The sequence below is a fragment of the Canis lupus genome, chromosome 4 (genome assembly GCF_003254725.2).
Source record: "Canis lupus dingo isolate Sandy chromosome 4, ASM325472v2, whole genome shotgun sequence".
In the NCBI taxonomy this organism is placed as follows: domain Eukaryota; kingdom Metazoa; phylum Chordata; class Mammalia; order Carnivora; family Canidae; genus Canis; species Canis lupus.
Genome location: NC_064246.1, coordinates 75,839,733 through 75,857,704, shown reverse-complemented (window position 1 = coordinate 75,857,704; position 17,972 = coordinate 75,839,733). Strand labels below are relative to the sequence as shown.

Below are 17,972 nucleotides of genomic sequence, written 5' to 3'. Positions count from 1 at the left end.
TTTCAGAGCCCCAGCCTGAGTGCCTGAGTCCACATCAGCTGTGGCTTTTCCCCAGCTGCATCTGACGCTCTGCATACACGCTGTACGTGTACCCGAGCATTCTGGGGTCTGGCAAGTTTTACTTTTCAGTTTTACTGGTTTCCTCTTCAGTCCCGAGTCCCCTTTGTTGGAAAGCAGTGACTCTAGTGTAGCAGTCAGTAGATTTCTGTTTTAATTTCAGCAGTCAACTCACAGGCTTCTTGCCGCTTTGGGCTGATTTATTGTTGTGCTGATTCCCTTTTTCTGAATGGTTATTCATTCCCGGCCCTGGCCCCTCTGATGGCCATCTGGTTCTCCTTTGGTCACTCAAACATCTGCCCCAGAGATTTGGAAAATGAGCTTCCTTTGGCAGCCTAAAAATAATCTGAGTGTGACTGAAGCATAAAAGGGAAATCACCACGCTCCACTGTCCTGTAGATACTGACCGGGGGGATGAGCCAGCACAGCTTCTAGGGATTTGGAGCTTGGATGTCTTCTGTGACATCTGCAGATTATTTTTTTTTCAAGTGCTGGGAACTGTAAAAACATGGCATGAACTGGGTGCAACCCGTCCTCCTGCAGTTTTCCTTGGGATCAGGTTCGCTTGCGCAATGGAGATGGTTGGAGATGAAAGCCACGCTTCTCATGGTTTGTTTGTAAGGCTTCAAAAGTTTGCTGAGAAAGACAGATGATGCTCAGGCTTCAACATTGTATTAGTCACAGTGTGCTTAAGGAGGTCTCGTAAATGGTTTGGACAGCAGTTATAGAACATTTCTAAGTACTAGACTCTTAACTTGGACCTAGGGGACCCGTCTCTTAAGGTAATGACGGTTTCTTCCTCTCCTCCAGAAGAATAGAATTTGCCAGAAGCTAAAACTCAACCCTAGGCCGTTTCTCCTACAAAATTATTTCTAGCCTCATTGTCCAGTGCAGCTTTTTTGGAGGTGTGCTACAAAGACATAAAATGTCAACATAAGAATGACACTCGAATAATTAAAATCTCAACAAGTTCAAATCTTCTTGTAAATCGTAATCCAGAGACATTAAAATAGAAGGTAATTAACATCCAATCCTAAATTTCCTTCACCTTTCGAGTTAAAAACCAAAGCATTTAACGGCCTCCTTCCATTTCTCCTATTCTGTATTTTGTTCCATCTTCACAAAGGAGATTCTTGATGCCAGGGAGAGGCTGTGCTCTTCAGCATCTGCAGCCTGGGTGATTTCTCACTGGAACAAATATGGTTCTTTCAGCTCCAAGAAAGTCAAATTTGTTCAACAGCAAGTCTCTTGTATGCTTTCCCTTTTAGTAAAATGTAAATGAACAAAGAGTAAATGGACCTGTACCCTTGACATTTAGAAAAATGAGGCAATCCCTCACTCCTAGACAGTTATCCCAGGCAGACTTTTTTCCCTGGGACCTTATTTAATTTCATGGATGCTGGCCTGAGACATGAGATTCCTGCGTCAGAGACTTTTTTGCTGATGGCACAGTAACTTTTGGCTTTCTCCATTCCCAGTTTAGGACTCAATCCTAGTTTAGAGCATCACGTTTGTATGATGTCCCCCTGTCACCCCAAGTCCTACAGGAATGATACAGAGGAGCTCGAGTAGATGCACCTGCGGTAGATTTGTATCACAGCTAAGGAACCCCGATTGGTGGCAATCTACGTCTTTTATGATAGGCTTGAAGCAAATCTGACTGCCCTTTGCTCCAGAGGGAGACATTATCTTTATTATACTAGACAATAAACCTGCCTCTTCCTCCAGAGACACTATCTCTGACTTTCAAAGTGGTTTGTTCTACAAACATCCTTGAAAAGATAGATAATCCAGAGTAAAAACAGCCCGTGCCTCTGTTCAAAAGCCACATAGAAATGGGAGAGACCCAGGGAGGACGGTCTCCCAGCAGCCCGTAGCAGAGACCCCCAAGTCATATCAAATAAAGGCCAGCTGACGAAAATATTCTTCTCTAAATACAATTCAGTCTGTGGCGGTCATTTAGAGTCCATGACCGTGAATTTAAACTCAGCTGGCAATAAATAAATAAATAAATAAATAAATAAATAAATAAATAAATAAATAAATAAATAAATAAAGTAAACTCAGCTGGCAGTAATCTTCCTCCCAGCCCGGATGGGTGAAATCAACTTGGACCTACTAAAGTGCTTTTTTTGGTTTATATTCAAAATCTTAATTTGCGTTTGCACTTTGAGATGGAAGTTGAGGGCTCCCTGACGCACTGCGTTGGGTGTGGACTGTGCTTCTGACAGAGCTGCTGTGTTCTCGGGTGCAGGCATTTTCAGTCCTGGGCCACGTTTCCGGTTCCACTACCTCTTAGCAGTGCTTCGACTAGAGAAAGCTGCCTTTCTCCTCCCCCATTTATTCAGCTGGAAAAACACCCACTGCAGATTCACGCACCAGGCCGGCTGTCATGATTCTGCAGCTCACGCCCCTGAAGAGCCAGTCAGGGCTAATACTCCTGCCACCTGCTCCTTGAGATTGGTCTTTCCCCAGGCTTTGAATGCTCCAGGGGTTGAGCAACAAGGCTTTCTGCTACGTATTTTGGGGGGTAGTAATTGGATACGCCTCTAGAGTTTCATATCCATCTCCTTTTGGGAAGACTCACTTGAGTTCCTGTTTAACCTGCTGTTTAGACAGACTCCTTTCTTCTTTCATAAGCCCTGCTTGCTGGGCCTGGGTGCCTTTTTTTTTTTTTTTTTTTTTTTTTAACTTCCCCTGTTCCTTTGCTTTCTGACATAGATTTTTTTTTCCCCTAAAATACTGTTCTAGATTCTGGCCTATGGGGCTCATTATTGTGAAAGATACGGAATCAGGGACTCTTCTGTTTTCCAACGTATCCTTTGTTCTTATGCATCTTGACCACCACCACCTCTGCGTCGGCTAATTCCACCCAGGAAATTTTCTCCCACTTGACCAACATCAACTTCCAGCCTATTATCATCCTGCCTGGCTCCCCTTGGTTTGTCTCATGTTTGCTTCCTTTCCAGTCCTAATCTCATACATTTCTCAGGCCACCTCCATCAGGCCAACAAAAATAACTGTGTCCCTTTAAAACTGACCCAAGGATTGTTTAAATCTCTTCCTGGGCTTCTTCACCCTTCACCTTTAAATCTACCTGAACTTTCTGATCCCTCTTGATACAGCTGTCCCAAATCCACTTACTCAAGCTCTGCAGTTTTTAAATCACCTCTTATTGTCTTCTGGGCCTGAGATCTCCATAGGAGCATCATTGCATCCTGCTCCCTGTGGGTTTGCCTCTAATTCTCAGGTGGATTTCCTTAGGCCCCAGTCACGCCCTCCAATCTAGTAAAAACTAAAGTGTCTCCCCACTCATGTGACGCCCACTTTACTTGTAGTCAGGAGCTGGCCTCCCGGACTTCACAGTCTGTTCTCCCCTTCACACCTGCACAGCCTGGTGTCTGAGATCTCTGCTTTTCCTTTACGGAAGCCTCGCTCTTCCTCTAATTAATCATGGGTTCCTTTATTGTCTCTCTGTCACTGCTTCTACTCTGATTATAAGACCAGAGTGTGTTCTCAGATCATCCTTGGTGTCCTGTGCAAAGCTGGCTTCCAGAAGCATGCATTTCCAGGTACATGCATTTGAAACTGTCTTCTTAGCTGTTAGGTTTGCAGTAATTTTATGGAGCTTTTTTCGCATCACAAATCCAGCAAGATGGCATATGCATACCCGGTTGCCATTTGTCTTGTTGCTTTGTTCATTCATTGAATGTGCTACCGTTTGTTGGTAGGAAGTTAAACACGTTGATCTCTGCAGTCCAGAGCTATGATCACAGTCTGTGTAATCATCAAATCTAGAGGCAGCCTCAGCCTTGGTGGGGAGAAAGCTTGAGGTGTTTTGTTTCGGCTGAAGCGTCACAATACCTCTATGATCCATGCTAGGTACGTGCTAGTACTCTCAAATGCACTGTCATTTAGTCCTCATAATAAACTCATTAGTCACCAGGTAATTTTAACCCTTTAAAAATAAATACTGTTGTTGGGGCACCTGGGTGGCTCATTCGGTTAAGCCTCCGACTCTTGATCTCAGGGTCGTGAGATGGAGCTCTGGGTTGGGCTTTGTGCTCAGCGTGAAGCCTGCATGAGGTTCTCTCTCTCCTTCTCCCCCTCCCTGACCCCTCCTCCGCACCTGCACACATGCACACAAGCTCTCTCTGAAATAAATCTTTTTTAAAAAATAAGTACTAAAAAATACTGTTGTTTCTATTTCACATAATGAAAAGCCACCTCTGATGCCAATGTTCTATTTATGTATCATGGGCACAATCCATGTCACTGCCTGTAGTACACGGAAATTACATGATGCCTGGCAGGTGCTGTCCCTTCGTTCAGAGAGTGGGGCAGTTGTTCGCAGTTGCTGGTTAAAGCCCCTACATGGCCGATGCAGAGCTGCATGCTGGTAACAGCCCCCCTCATTCGGGGGCTGACAGGCGATGGATGGTGAGGCAGCAGGAGCCTCTGTTTTCCTCTCTAGAGTCCGCTCGTAATTACCGCCGGGCCCCGCGTCTCCCGTGGCAGCCGGCTCTGTTGGGTCCAGGGCAGCAGTGAACTCCAGAGGCCCAGGCCCTGCCCCGCTTCCATGAGCCCGAGCCTCCACGTGCTTTACTGGCTCTCCAGGTGATCCTGTTGCACACCAAAGTTTGTCCAGGTCGTTCCCGAAGCCTGGGAGTCTCCTCGAAATCAGACCCATTCTAAATACCTGCATCAGCCACTTTCCACTCTCACCACCGCTTTGGCCTCACTACATGCCCGCGTCCAGACACCCTTTATTGGCAATTCCTGAGCTTTTGAGGGTCTCTGTTCAAATTGGGCTGCTTTTTAGCTTTCTCCGATCCCAGCTTAGCATTAAGTTTTCTCAAGTTGGATCCATACCACATGTTCATCTGCTCACTGGTTTCCAGAATTTTGTTGCTGTTGTCTTCTGTTCTCTTTTGCCCTGTGGGATTATGTCTTTCATTTTAAAATCTCAGTCATTTGAGTGTGCTTTCAAATGAGGAGACGGGGGCGGGGGGGGGGGAATCTGCCATCTTTAATCAGAAAGACTATCACTTGGGACGCCTGGGTGTCTCAGTGGTTGAGCGTCTGCCTTCAGCTCAGGGCATGATCCCCGGTGTCCTGGGATCAAGTCCCGCAGGGATCAAGCCCTACATCGGGCTCCCTGCATGGAGCCTGCTTCTCCCTCTGCCTGTGTCTCTGCCTCTCTCTCTCTCTCTGTCTCTCATGAATAAATAAGATCCTTAAGAGAAAAAAAAAAAAAGAAAACTATCACTTAACTCTTACATCAAACCCCGTCTTAATGAGGAGGACATTGATGTTCAAGGAGGATAACTAATATGCTAATAATCCTGGTTTTTGTATCCAGGCAGCTAGGTTCTTAACCATTCTGCTCTACTACCTCACCATAAAACCAGAAGCTAAAGAGTCTTCTTCAGTGAGAGAGAATCTCATAGGCCACCAGTGTAGAAAATACTATTCCAAACAGAAAGGTTCTAACTTGGAAATTGGCAAATTACATTAGATCCCATTAATATAATGGCATTGTTGTATAACACATGAATTAGAAATTGCTGATGAATAATAGATTATACCAGCTGAACCAAAGGCTTTCCAGGAGAACTTTTTGCACATTTCTTTTTAGAATGACTAAAATGACATCATCCCCAAAACAGTTTGATTTGTTCTGTGCATCTAAAGAAATAATACAGTAAAGGGACTCTAGAATGTGGACATTTTCAGACAATAGTCACAAGACTGAAGAGAAGCATGTTGTAATCAAAATTGCACTTTGTGGGGTGCCTGGGGGGCTCAGTGGGTTAAGCATCTGCCTTCAGCTCAGGTCATGATCCCAGAGTTCCCAGATCAAGCCCAGCATCAAGCTCCCTGCTCAGTGGGGAGTCTCCTTCTCCCTCTGCCCCTCCCCCTGCTCATCCCCCCCACTCAAATAAATAAAATCTTTTTTAAAGAATTGCACTTTGTATGTCACTGCCTGTTCCTTGAGTTACAAACCACCTAAAATCACGACAGACCGTTTTCTGTTACAAGAAGAAAAGGTTCTGTTTAAATTCAGAATCCTGTGCACTCTCAGAGGGTTCTGAAATAAGATTGTGCTTCTGCCTTGAGCTCAACAGTGTACCATTGGCACCTCTTTGAGATATCTCCGGGTCCATTCTGGTTGGTTTTAGTTACAGGCTTTTGGTAGTAATATAACACACACCGTCTTTAGAGTAAGATTTCGTTGGTGTAAGAAATGGTATTGGCATTTTATAGATCATGGAAACCAAATGTCATCTCATTCTTTGGTGCATTTGAGATTTAAAAAAAAAAAAGAAAGTGATTCCTTAAGGCTGTGATTCTCTTCTAAACCGCCTCTCTCAGATTCTGAAAATAAAGAAGAGTTGGCTGCAGTTGGGCTCATATCACAAGAACACAGATTTGACACAGTACGTGTTTGGTCTTGTAAAACTACACCACTCATCTTGCACTCCCATTCTCTGCACACATGAGATCTAGCCTGGATCTTGGACATATGTTATAAACAAAAAGGTGTTACTTAAGGGTCTCTGTTAATCTCCTCATCTGTCGATGGAGAGAATATTTTTTACCTTGAGAAACATGCTTGCCTGTGAACATTAAATGGGAAACATTTCAGGTATATGAACTATACTGTATGGTGTTGATTATCCAAAGCAATAACGTAATTAAAAAGCATCTAAGGATGGAGGGAGAGAAAATCCTAGTGAGGCATGAAGCTGGAAATCGGGAGACTGAGGAGTCGCAGCCTTGCCTGTAATGAGTTGGAAAGCCTTGGGCAAGTCACTTTCCTTTCTGCTACTTCTATGAGGGCTTATGCCATCTTCAGAATTCCTCTGATTGCCTGAAAAGCTGAGGCCACGCTGGAAAAGCAGGAAAATGGAAGAAGGAAACTTCGTAAGTTGCCTGAGATTGTTTTCTTCCCTTGACACGAGCTCCTCAGACATGCCTTCCGATGGTCTGGGCCTTGGCCGCCCCAGAGCAATCCACTCCCTGAATGGGCGCCAGGGAGGTAATGACCTGCAAGCTGAGGAGTATCTTCCCCCGTGGGCTGTTAGCTTGGGTCAGGCGGTATGAGAGCAAGAACCAGGCAACTTAGCTCAGTCCCAAGTAATTGCTATTTACAGTCTGGAGACAGGCTCTTTCCATAAGCCTTTAAATTAAGCAAAGGAGTCAAGGGGAGGCCCTGCCGCCTCTCTCTGGATTATTCCTATTTGCATGGCTCCTCCTCTGCCCCGGTTCTCTGGCAGGTCTTCAAGAGGGTTCTTTTGCACTGGGTGTGAATTAAATGTTACAATTTGGGGTTGGGAAAGACCTCCCTCTTGAGGATCTCTACAATCATCCTGAGGATTCCACCCTTGCCTTTACTTCATAATTTAAACCTGGAGACCTGCCAATCCCCGACATTGTAATAAGGATTCACCAAATTTATCTTTGTTTAATATATCAGGATTCGTTTAATATATCAGGCCCCTTCCCCAGCTTGCCTGCATCTCCTCATTTCTCAGACCTTTTTTTCCCCTCTTTCTCATCCAGAAAGATACTTGAACTTACGGGAGAATTTTGCAAATCTCATATATTACATAGAAAATTTACATATAGCGGTGTCTGGCTGGCTCAGTCTGTGGAGCATGCCACTCTTGACATCGGGGTCATGAGTTGGAGCCCCACGGTGGGTGTGGACCTACTTAAAATACAAAAATATTATCTATATATTTTAAAAGATTTACATATAAACAATTCTTAGGAGGAGGTGGGGTTTACCTGGGAGATTACTGTTACTGCTTTATGCATTTTCACATACTGAATTTGATATGCAATGTGTAATTTTTATTATCAGTTAACATTCAGGATTTGGGGTGGCTTTTTTTTAAAAACATTATAATTATGTGACTTTCAAAGACCATAAAATGTCAAAGGATATCTTCTATGTCTTTTTAAATTGATATGTTTCTTCACATGAATCCTACCTATTTTCATTAGTATGACTTTTTCCCTTCAGAATCTCAAAGGAAAACAAAATTTCAGAGATTTTTTAAAACTTGTTTATTCATGAGAGACACACAGAGAGGCAGAAGGAGAAGCAGGCTCCTTCTGGGGAGCCTGATGCAGTACTCGATCCCAGGACCCCAGGATCACAACCTGAGCCAAAGGCAGATGCTCAACCACTGAGCCACCCAGGTGCCCCAGAAAATAAAATTTCAAATTTTCAAGTTCATTGTTTGATGTATCTCATAAGTTTTGTACATATAAATATACCTCCCAAATTTTTTATACACACTTTCAAGCATTTAAGTCTCCCCTTCCTCTCTAATAAATGTAGTTTTTTGTTGTTGTATTTTAGCATGTTTGGCTTTTCTCAGAGGACTCTGCAGACCTTGGGACCTTTCTTTCTGCATCACCTCTTGGGGTCTGATAGCATAGACATTATACAATGTACAGACGTGTGGGCTGACTTTATGGGGCTACCTGCATGTGGCCTGAGCAGTGCTTAATCAGTACTCAGGGGTGTAGCACAGTCTGGTGGACCCAAGGGGTGTAGTTATTTGGCTGCCCCAAAATTAACATTTAACTGTATTTCAGAATTGAGTTTAAATTTCTGGTTTAATATTTCTTGCAACTTGCACTGTAGGAAAAAGCACTAGCCCACAAGTCAAGAGACCTGTCATTGTGGCTTTTGTGACCACTTGGGTGACCTTGACCAACAAGTTTCCTCCAGAAATGAAATGGCCTCTGGGTGGGGGCTGCTGGGGAGGAACTTGCCAGCCTAAGGCTGTATGTTCCAGGTTATCTGAGGGGCTGTGCTTTGATCCCGGGAACCTTTTTTCCTCACGTGATTACCTCTATTGCTGCTCTTCAAGCCTGGAGATAGCTTCTGGGAGGGGATCTCATCGGTGATTGCAAGCCAGCCTCTGCCATCAGCTCGGTGCTCTCTGCGTTTCAGATGCCTGGGACGGATGAGCCCCAAGATTCATGCGGCCCCGACGAATCCAAGGGAAACCTGGAAAGTCCCAAGCAGGGCAGCAGCAAAATGAAGCTCAAGAGTCGTCTTTCAGGTGAGTGGAACTCTCTGCCTGACGTGGCCTGTCTGAAAGTGAACTTCTAGCCTCGGGAGGGGAAAGATAAAGTCATTAACAGAATGAGCTCTTTTTTTCCCCCCTTACAGCCTCAAAATTGTTTTTCCTTTAGATAGTGCATATGCCCCGAGCATAAAACTTCACTCAGCCTGGCTGCCCACTTGAATATTTTTATTTGAGTCATAATGAAGTGAATGTCAACATCTCCGTTTGTCTCTGCTCAAACCTAAATTTCCTGTGTGTGTATGGTTCATTTACTTCCACAGGACTTCAGGTGACCCATGCACCGTGGAATATTCCTAGTAGCCTCTTCCTGGCAAATGTCCCTCTCCCCTCAGTCCACCAGAACCAGGGGCAAAGAGCTATTTACTTCATATTAAATCTGCATCTCAATGAAGCAGGCGGAAAAATGGGATGGGAGTTGCAGCTCTGGGAACAAAGAGATCTCACAGTTCCTGGGTAAAGCCTTGCAGCAGCTGGCCTGTGCCCTGAGACAGAAAGTCAGTGTTGAAAGCAGAGGTCATGTGCAGGGACCCGTTATGAGCCGTGGGTCCTAGGCACTGACTCCCCAATGGGTTCTTTCCCCCATTCAACACACAACCTGAAACATATTTTGTGGCTGCATCCGGATGAAGATACAAGCTGGGCTCTTTGTGATCTCTTCATTGCTATGATGCTTATACTTAAAACTTTCTTGTGGGCCCTCGGTGCTGTGTCTACTGGCCCGATGGACAAGCCAGCCCTGGCCGCCTACACACCAAAGACATCTCATGTGACCTCGGGCCGGTTATTTGAAGCCCCTGAACTGTTACTGCCTCACCTGAAAAAAAGGAGATAATAATCCTGGCTTGCCGGGGTGAGCAGATTAGACAGACAGACAGGCAAAGCACAGAAAAGCAGCCATGGTTTGTTAACATGCAAAAAATTGTCAGTCTCCTCTTCCAGACCAGTTGGTGCGGAGGGGTGCTATCTGTGCCTGCCAACCAGGACCCCCCCCCCCACCACCACCACCACCACCTGTCTGGCCCTCTCCTGAGTTATTCTCAGGTAAAGCAACCGGTATAGGACCACGAAATACATCTGTTTGTTGGAACAAACCCGAGTAACAAAGTGAATTGGTTTGTATTCGTAACTCCTGTTATTAGGCGGTGTATGTCTAAACACGGGTCTGTGACAAACCAGAGGCTGGGAAGTAGGAGGGGAGACGTCGTGCCAGGGTCCTCATGTGGGGAGAATGGCCAGCTCCCCTGCAGCCCCCAGGATCAACTGAGAGAAATACACTTAATTCCTGCACATGTTTGGGGCCTGTGAGTCCCAGGGGCACAACGGATGGAGATCTTTAGGTCCGTTGTCTTGGCAGAGTTAATCAACACCTTATACGGTTCCCAGGGGAGCCACAGAGCTTTGGGGGGAGTACCAGGGACCTTTGAAACCCGTGCCGTCACATTCCTCGTTTTATGGATGAGACCAGAGAAGTTAAGGGAATCCCAAAGGTCGCTCATTCCGTGCCAGCAAGATCACCTGCCTCGCAGGCAGTTCTTACCCACCCCTCGGCTTCCTGTGAGTCTTGAAGAGAATCCTACTCCCCAGTCTGGGGCTTTCTAGATACAGACATGGGGAGGGGCATGTAGCTGGGAGCCTTTCAGATCATAATTCTCTGACACTCTTCCTACTATTAATTTAGAACAAGTGGCACATTCAGCGGAGTAGTAGATCCACATGTGGCTACTGTTTGCCACAACTGGATGTCACCCTCTTTCTGTCCTCCCCATACACCTGGGACCACAGTAAGCAAATCTGTATCCCATGCATGAAGCCAGGGAGGACTGTGTTCAGTTCCCAGCTCTGCCATGACTGGCTGTGTGACGTGAGACAAGTGACTCGACGTCTCTGGGTCTCTGTTTCTTCATGTGTGACGTGAGGATAATAATGTACATTTATTCTGCGAATCGGTCACTATACGGTCTCAGTTGAAAGATGGGGTTTAGAGAATGAATGTGGCACCGGCCGTCCAGAATGTGGCTGTCACAGCCCACCCCACGTGATAGCTGCCCCCTTGTCACCACTGCCATCATTGACATCACGTTCATCATCATCATTTTTGCAACCTTCTTGTAATTGGTGTCCCCCCCTTTCCCTCTCAGGAGGGGAAGATGCTTGAACAGGTTCAGACAAGCGTATTCTCGAGAGCTTGTAGGCCACGATAAGGCACCCACAAGAGGTTCGAAGATGGAAGGCTCTCTGGGTTGTGGCACTCAGGGGAGGCATCCAGAGGATACAAGATTGAGAAGAGCCAGTGCCCTGGCAAGACTTAAGAGAACCCAAGGAAGCAAACGGTGGTCTAGACGAGAAAGTGCACAAGAGATGCTTCGGGACAATGGGGGGAAATTGGTTAGTCTTTGGCAACTGCTCCTCCTCGGCAACCTGAAAGAGCCAGTGACCCACCAGGAACAGGCTGAGCCCAGCAGAGCCCATCAGCGAGATTAGGGGTAAGCCCCCCCCCCCCCGGGGTGGGAGACGATGGTGCCGGCAAAGCAAAGTTAAATGTCAAGCAATATTTATAGGCTCCCCAGTTTTGGAAAGGATGCGGGAGGAGGACAGATCGGCTCCTTTGAGAATCAGCAGGCTACAGCAACGAATTCATGCAGCAGGACAGCAGGAGATAAGGCTGGAAAAGTAATTGGAGGCCTTGTGACAGAGGCTTGCGGAACCGGGTCTTCGGTCAGTGCTGTGAGATATGCTCAGTCTAAAGACTTTTGAATACGGGAGATTTTAATGTGATCAACTGCTAATTTGTCCTGTAAACTTGGATACTTCTTTCGTATTTTCTACAAGTGAGTCACTCTGGTGGTATTCACGTATCAGCATATTATCTACAGACACTACCGTATGTGGTTTCTCTTCTGTTGAGGCAAGTGCCTCCCTGTCAGCTCAACCGGCACTTTCTTCTAATAAATCTTTTTCAGATGAGTAAGCCTGCCAAGATGGATTAATCTGGCCATGAATTAGTAAGTCATGAATTATTAAGGAGGTTCTGTAAAGAAGTTCCAGCCATTCCCACTAAGATTTTTGCCTCGTCTAGCTCCGAAATGACTATAGCGATTTTATGGAACATTTTCCCTGATAGTCTAACCTGAATTTTCCTTACTTCGTACTTCCTTTTTTGCCAGCAGGGTTCCCTTTTAATTTTGGTATTTTTGATTTATCCATGTTAATGCCTTAGGTTTGTGATCTTTTTAAATGGAAATTTCTCTTTGATTGCAAAGGAGTTTCAGGTGTTTGAAAACCTGTATCACAAAGTTAATATGTAGCTTTTGAAACACCAAGCTTTTAGCGATGTGCACCTTAGTATAACTGCATCAGCACTCTTCTAACTTTTCATCACCACTAAAAACTCAATATATATTTTTTAAAAGAGTACAGAATCATCCTGTTTTATTCTGTGAAAAACTTTCTGAGAAATGTTTAGGTAAACTGAATTTTAGGTGATCAAATGAAACATAGTCTAGGAGAACTTGGTATTAAAGAATCTGTATGTGTATATAGCTATACACACACACGGGTATATATCATTTATAACACATCATGTAAACATTGTAAGGTTATAGCTATGATGTGATCAAGCCATCGTTTAAGATTAAAGCCCTTAAATTTTCTTATTTTAAAATGGTGTATAATAAAAACTAGGTGTTGATAAAGATGTCTTTAAAAATTACTATAAAAGTTTCTTTTTTTTTTTTTTTAAAAAAAAAAGGATGTTATTTATTTATTCATGACAGACACAGAGAGAGGCAGAGACACAGGCAGAGGGAGAAGCAGGCTCCATGCAGGGAGCGCAATGTGAGACCCGAACCCGGGAATCTGGGATCAAGCCCTGAGCCAAAGGCAGGTGCTCAACTGCTGAGCCACTCAGGCGTCCCACTATAAAAATTTCTTAAGACACAAAAGTTTTGGGGGGCCTGGGTGGCTCAGTCAATTAAGTATCTGCCTTCAGGTCAGATCACAATCCCAGCGTCCTGGAATGGAGCCATGCCTTGGGCTCCCTGCTCATTGGAGAGCCTACTTCTACCTCTTCCTCTGCCCTCCTCCTGCTTGTGCTCTCTCTCTCAAGTAAATAAATAAAATCTTTTTTTTTAACGATTTTATTTATTTATTCATGAGAGACCCACAGAGAGAGAGGCAGAGACACAGGCAGAAGGAGAAGCAGGCTCCTCGCAGGGAGCCTGATGTGGGACTCGATCCCAGGACCCCAGGATCACACCCTGGGCCAAAGGCAGATGCTCAACTGCTGAGCCACCCAGGCTCCCCAATAAATAAAATCTTTAAAAAAATACAAAAATTCTAATCATAAAGGGAAAAATAAAATTACAAATTTTTGCTATCTAAAAATACCATTAAGACATGGAGAAGATAATTACAATACGTAGATCTCATGAAGGACTCATATCCAAAACATTATTAACAATAAAAAAAAAACACCTATAAATCAACACCAAAAAGACAGAAACCCAATAAAAGAATAAGCAAAACAGGATTTTACAACTTTATCAAATAATAATAATCGGCACTTTACAACTTTACAAAAAAAAAGCCACTCTACAAATCTACAAAAGTAAAACAACCAATGAATATTTGAAAGACACTCAGTCTCATTAATCATCAGTGAAATGTAATTTGAAAACCACAATGAGGGGCCCCTGGCTGGCTTGGTCAGTGAGTGGTGTGTGGGACTCTTGATCTTGGGACTGTGGGTTCAAGCCCCACATTGGATGTGGAGATTACTTGAAAATAAAATCTTTTAGAAAAAAAACCCACAGTGAAATGTAATTATATATCCATGAGAATGGCTAAAATTTTAAAAACTGCTACCACTAAGTATGGCAAGGATATGGGGAAACCAAGACTCACACACAATGGTGTTACAACATTGGTAAAGGTAGTTGTATCCCCATAACTCAGCAACTCTACTCCTAGGTCCACACCCCACAGATAGGACTTGTATCAGAATGTTCCATAGCAGTATATTCTAGATCAAGGATCAGCAAGCTACCACCCACAGCTATATTTGTATGAACCACAAGCTAGAAGTGCTTTCTGTATTTCCGGTGGGTTGTTTTAAAAAAAAAAAAAAAAAAAAAAAAGATGTTCAGAGAATATGCAGCAGAAACCATCTGTGGCCCATAGAGCCTAAAACATTTACTATCTGACCTTTACCCAAAAAAGAAAAAAAAAAGTTGTTGACCCTTGTTCTAGATCTAAAACTGGAAACAAAACAAGTGTTCATCAGCAACAGACCGGATAACCAAATTGTGGTAAGTTTATACAATGACACAGTAAACAGAAATGGATGACCAGACTATTAGCAACAACATGGAGACGTTCACAAACCGATGCTAAGAACAAGGAGCCAGATATTTTAAAAAGATACATGTCTACGTGTTCATTTATATAAACTTCAAAAATAGGCAAAAGTAATCTATGATGTTGGAAGTCGGGATAATGGTTACCATGGTTGAAGGGTGGTTAGTGGCACTAAAGTGGCTTTTGGGTTCCAGTAATATTCTATTTCTTGGTCTGAGTATTGGGTTTTGGAACGTTCACTTTGTGAAATTTCATGGAACTGTACGCTTATGATGTGTGTATGTCCCCGTAAGTTGTTCTTTAATAAAAAAAAGTTTATTTGAAAAGTAATTTAATGAAAAAAAAAAAAAAAAACCACCTACCCAAACAATGAAACTATACCAACCACATGGTAATGTTCCTTCCTCACTAGAAAACCATCTACTGATAGCATTTCACTGTTGTCTATTGCCTTATCAACCCCGGCTACGTCTTACTTGGATGAAACATAAACATTTTCCCATATCCAGTCCGGTCCCTTCAAAGGACTGGCACTTTCTTCATAATCTGGCATTAATGGCCCCAGCTGAGGCAGAGGTTATTGGTAGAAAGTGATGAGCTCGGTGCCTAGAGAGTATTAAACACCAGGCCTTCTGAAAACCATGACGTGTGGCTGTTAATGCAACAAGTTTATGCCTGTGATGCTCTCATAAGATTCTTTCCATCCCATATCACACCATGTTTTTCTCCATGTTTTTACAAGGGGGTGTACACCGTCTAGAGTCTGTTGAGGAATATAATGAGCTGATGCTGCGAAATGGGGACCCGCGGGTCAGGATGTTGGAAGTCTCCCGAGATGGCCGAAAGCACTCTCTTCCCCAGCTACTGGACTCTACGGGAACATCACAGGTAGTACAGTACCATGGAGCCTTTTTGTTTTCTCAGAGTTGCCTGGTTAGGGATGTAAGAGCATGTTTCCACCCCTGGGTCGCTAGGCTTTCTTTTACTCCTCCAGAGACCAACAAGAGCATCCATGCTGTGAAGAACAACATGTGTGTGGGCAGGAGTATTTGAGACCAGAGATGTAGCAGAGAGAGCAAGGTCTATCCACGGAGGTTAGGAGGAAGTCAGCCTAGGATTTGAAAACTGTAGAGAAAAATAATCCTTTGTTGGATCTTGACAGCTTGATCCCCTTCCTACTGTATGTTTTGGAACTGAGAACTGCTTTCAACTGCCAGGAGACAATGGCGCCTCATGGTCTGTGGTCAACCACCATTGCTTGTTTAGTGGGCGCGTCAGGTGTCAGCCTAACTACTGGGTGGGTGGGTGGGTGTTGGGTCACTTTAAAGAAGAAGAGAGTGCATGTATGTGCCTACTGTGTCTGGGATCTTACCTGTTACACAGTAATGAGTCAAATAGGCAAGGTCAGAGGGGCTGCAGATAGGGGTGAAATAGGTGGTGATGTTAATATTCCAGGGCCTGCCCCAGAAGGGTCGGGGCTCCATAATTCTTCACAGGGCTCTTCCTCAATTATATCATCCTCAACTTAGTTCAAAGTGGGTAGAGAGGTCCTAACCAAGTTGAGGGCAGCCTCAATCTCTGGGGAACTCGTGGGGTGTTCTTTCAGTCCTGGCACCATCAGCCAGAATGCTCTAGAGAAACCATTGGCATCTTGTCTACAACAGAACAGACATGGAGGCAGACGGTGGCAGCAATGGCATCCATAAGCCCATGTAGACTCCTAGACAGTAGAGTTATGAAGGATCTGCAGCAGGTCATCTGGGTCGGGTCTTACTTTTGGTGTGTTATCACCATTTTACAGACAGGCCGATGAATCTCAAAGACAGTGAGTATTCCGCCCAAAGTGATAGGCCACAAGCACTGTGAACAAAGTTTTACCTACCCAGTAAAATAAGTGCCCATGTTCCAGAGGCAATTGCTGATCAGGCTATTTTGTGTGGAATCTACCCAAAGACAACTTGAGTTGGGACTTGGAGAAAAAGCAGAGCAAAAAAACCTGCGTGGGTCCTGATTAAAGTTCCTCCAAACCCGTGACTGGAGACAAGCCTGTGGCCTGCTCAGAATAATCCAACTGGACCAGCAGAGTCAGGGGGTGGATCAGAAAGTTGTAGGCTGTGTCGGTTAGTGCAGAAAATGAGAGAGGGTTTCCTGCCATCACAGCCAGGGAGGCCTAGCACTGAGGCGATTTCTGAACTGACCTGCCCAGAAGCCCGACCACATTTATAGCCCAGAAATACCTGTTTCTAATGAGGCTTCTACAAAGCACAGGCTAGTAAAGATTTTAGAGGAAAGACTTTTCCCCCTCGTCCAATTGCCCTTTTTGTTTTCTTCTTCTTTTCTGCTGGGATCCCCCCCCGCTTTTTTTTTTTTTTGCTGGTTCTTTCTCCCACCCCTACAGAGCATTGGCTAGAGTGGAGCTACCCAATACAGCTTTCCGCAGTGATGCAAGTATTTTATGTCTGTACGGCCCTGTACGGTAGCCACGTGTGCCTACTGAGCGTATGCAAAGTGGCTGCTGAGACCACCACAGGGGATGGCCACCATATTAGATGGCAGAGTCTTAAAAGTGCACTGGGCGCCCTGAAACGCATCAGAACGATGAAACATGCAGGCCTCTGGTCCCCACGGGCTCCCAAAGGGGAGCTGGAAGGAGGTGCGGCTGGAGATTGGTGGTCAGAGTTCCCTCACAAGTCCACACGTGAACCTCTGTAGTCAAGGGTTGAAAACCCATGGGCTGTGTCTGGCCATCTCCATGATGGTTTCAGTAAAAGGGTAGTAACCTTGCCAAGCCAACATTTTTTAAATGAATCAGAGTCTGGGAGGCCAGCATAGCTGGCAGATATTTTGTAAAACTGCATAATATAATTATTCTAAGCTGCCAGGAATACAAAAATATCATTAGCAGACATCTCTCTACCTTTGGATGTAGAATGTACTAATTAAGGTTAGAAACTATTTTCTGATGTCTCTTTTCTCAGATTAAACACAAAGTGGTTTTTTTCTCCTTTTTGCTTATGCTGGAATACCTGTCTCATTTAAGAGATTTATTATCCCAAGAAGCTAAATTGTAAAAGTGCTTTAGCAATAATCCCTTGTTTATGTTATAAATAGTGTACCCTGCTTACACACGTGTACACGTGGGTGATGGACAGGAAAGTGGCTGAGATTTGAGCTCCTACATGCCAGGAAGAGGGAAAGGGTGGCTTATGGAAAAGTATTTTATTTTCCAAATGTGAGGGGTTAGAACTGAAGCGGCCACAGTTTGTCAGTGGGGTGTTTTATATGGAATAACAGTTGTCGGGCTTGCGGTTTGGGTTTTTTAAGAAACAAGGGCTTGGTGCGTTTTTGGTTGAGTGAATTGAGCTGAAAATGGCAAGATACTTTCTATCCATGATTGTGAACTTGGGATGGGGATAGGAGCGGCTTCCAGGGAGAACTTGACCACAG

General features: G+C 44.5%; 1 protein-coding gene across 1 annotated transcript in view; it reads left to right on the top strand.

Annotated features, from left to right (window-relative positions):
- PDZD2 (PDZ domain containing 2) overlaps window positions 1–17,972 on the top strand; it is a 359,297-nt gene that overhangs the window by 299,896 nt on the left and 41,429 nt on the right. The window contains 2 exon segments of the mRNA XM_025436367.3: window positions 9,032–9,143; window positions 15,268–15,413. Of these exon segments, the coding sequence (XP_025292152.3) occupies window positions 9,032–9,143; window positions 15,268–15,413 (258 nt within the window).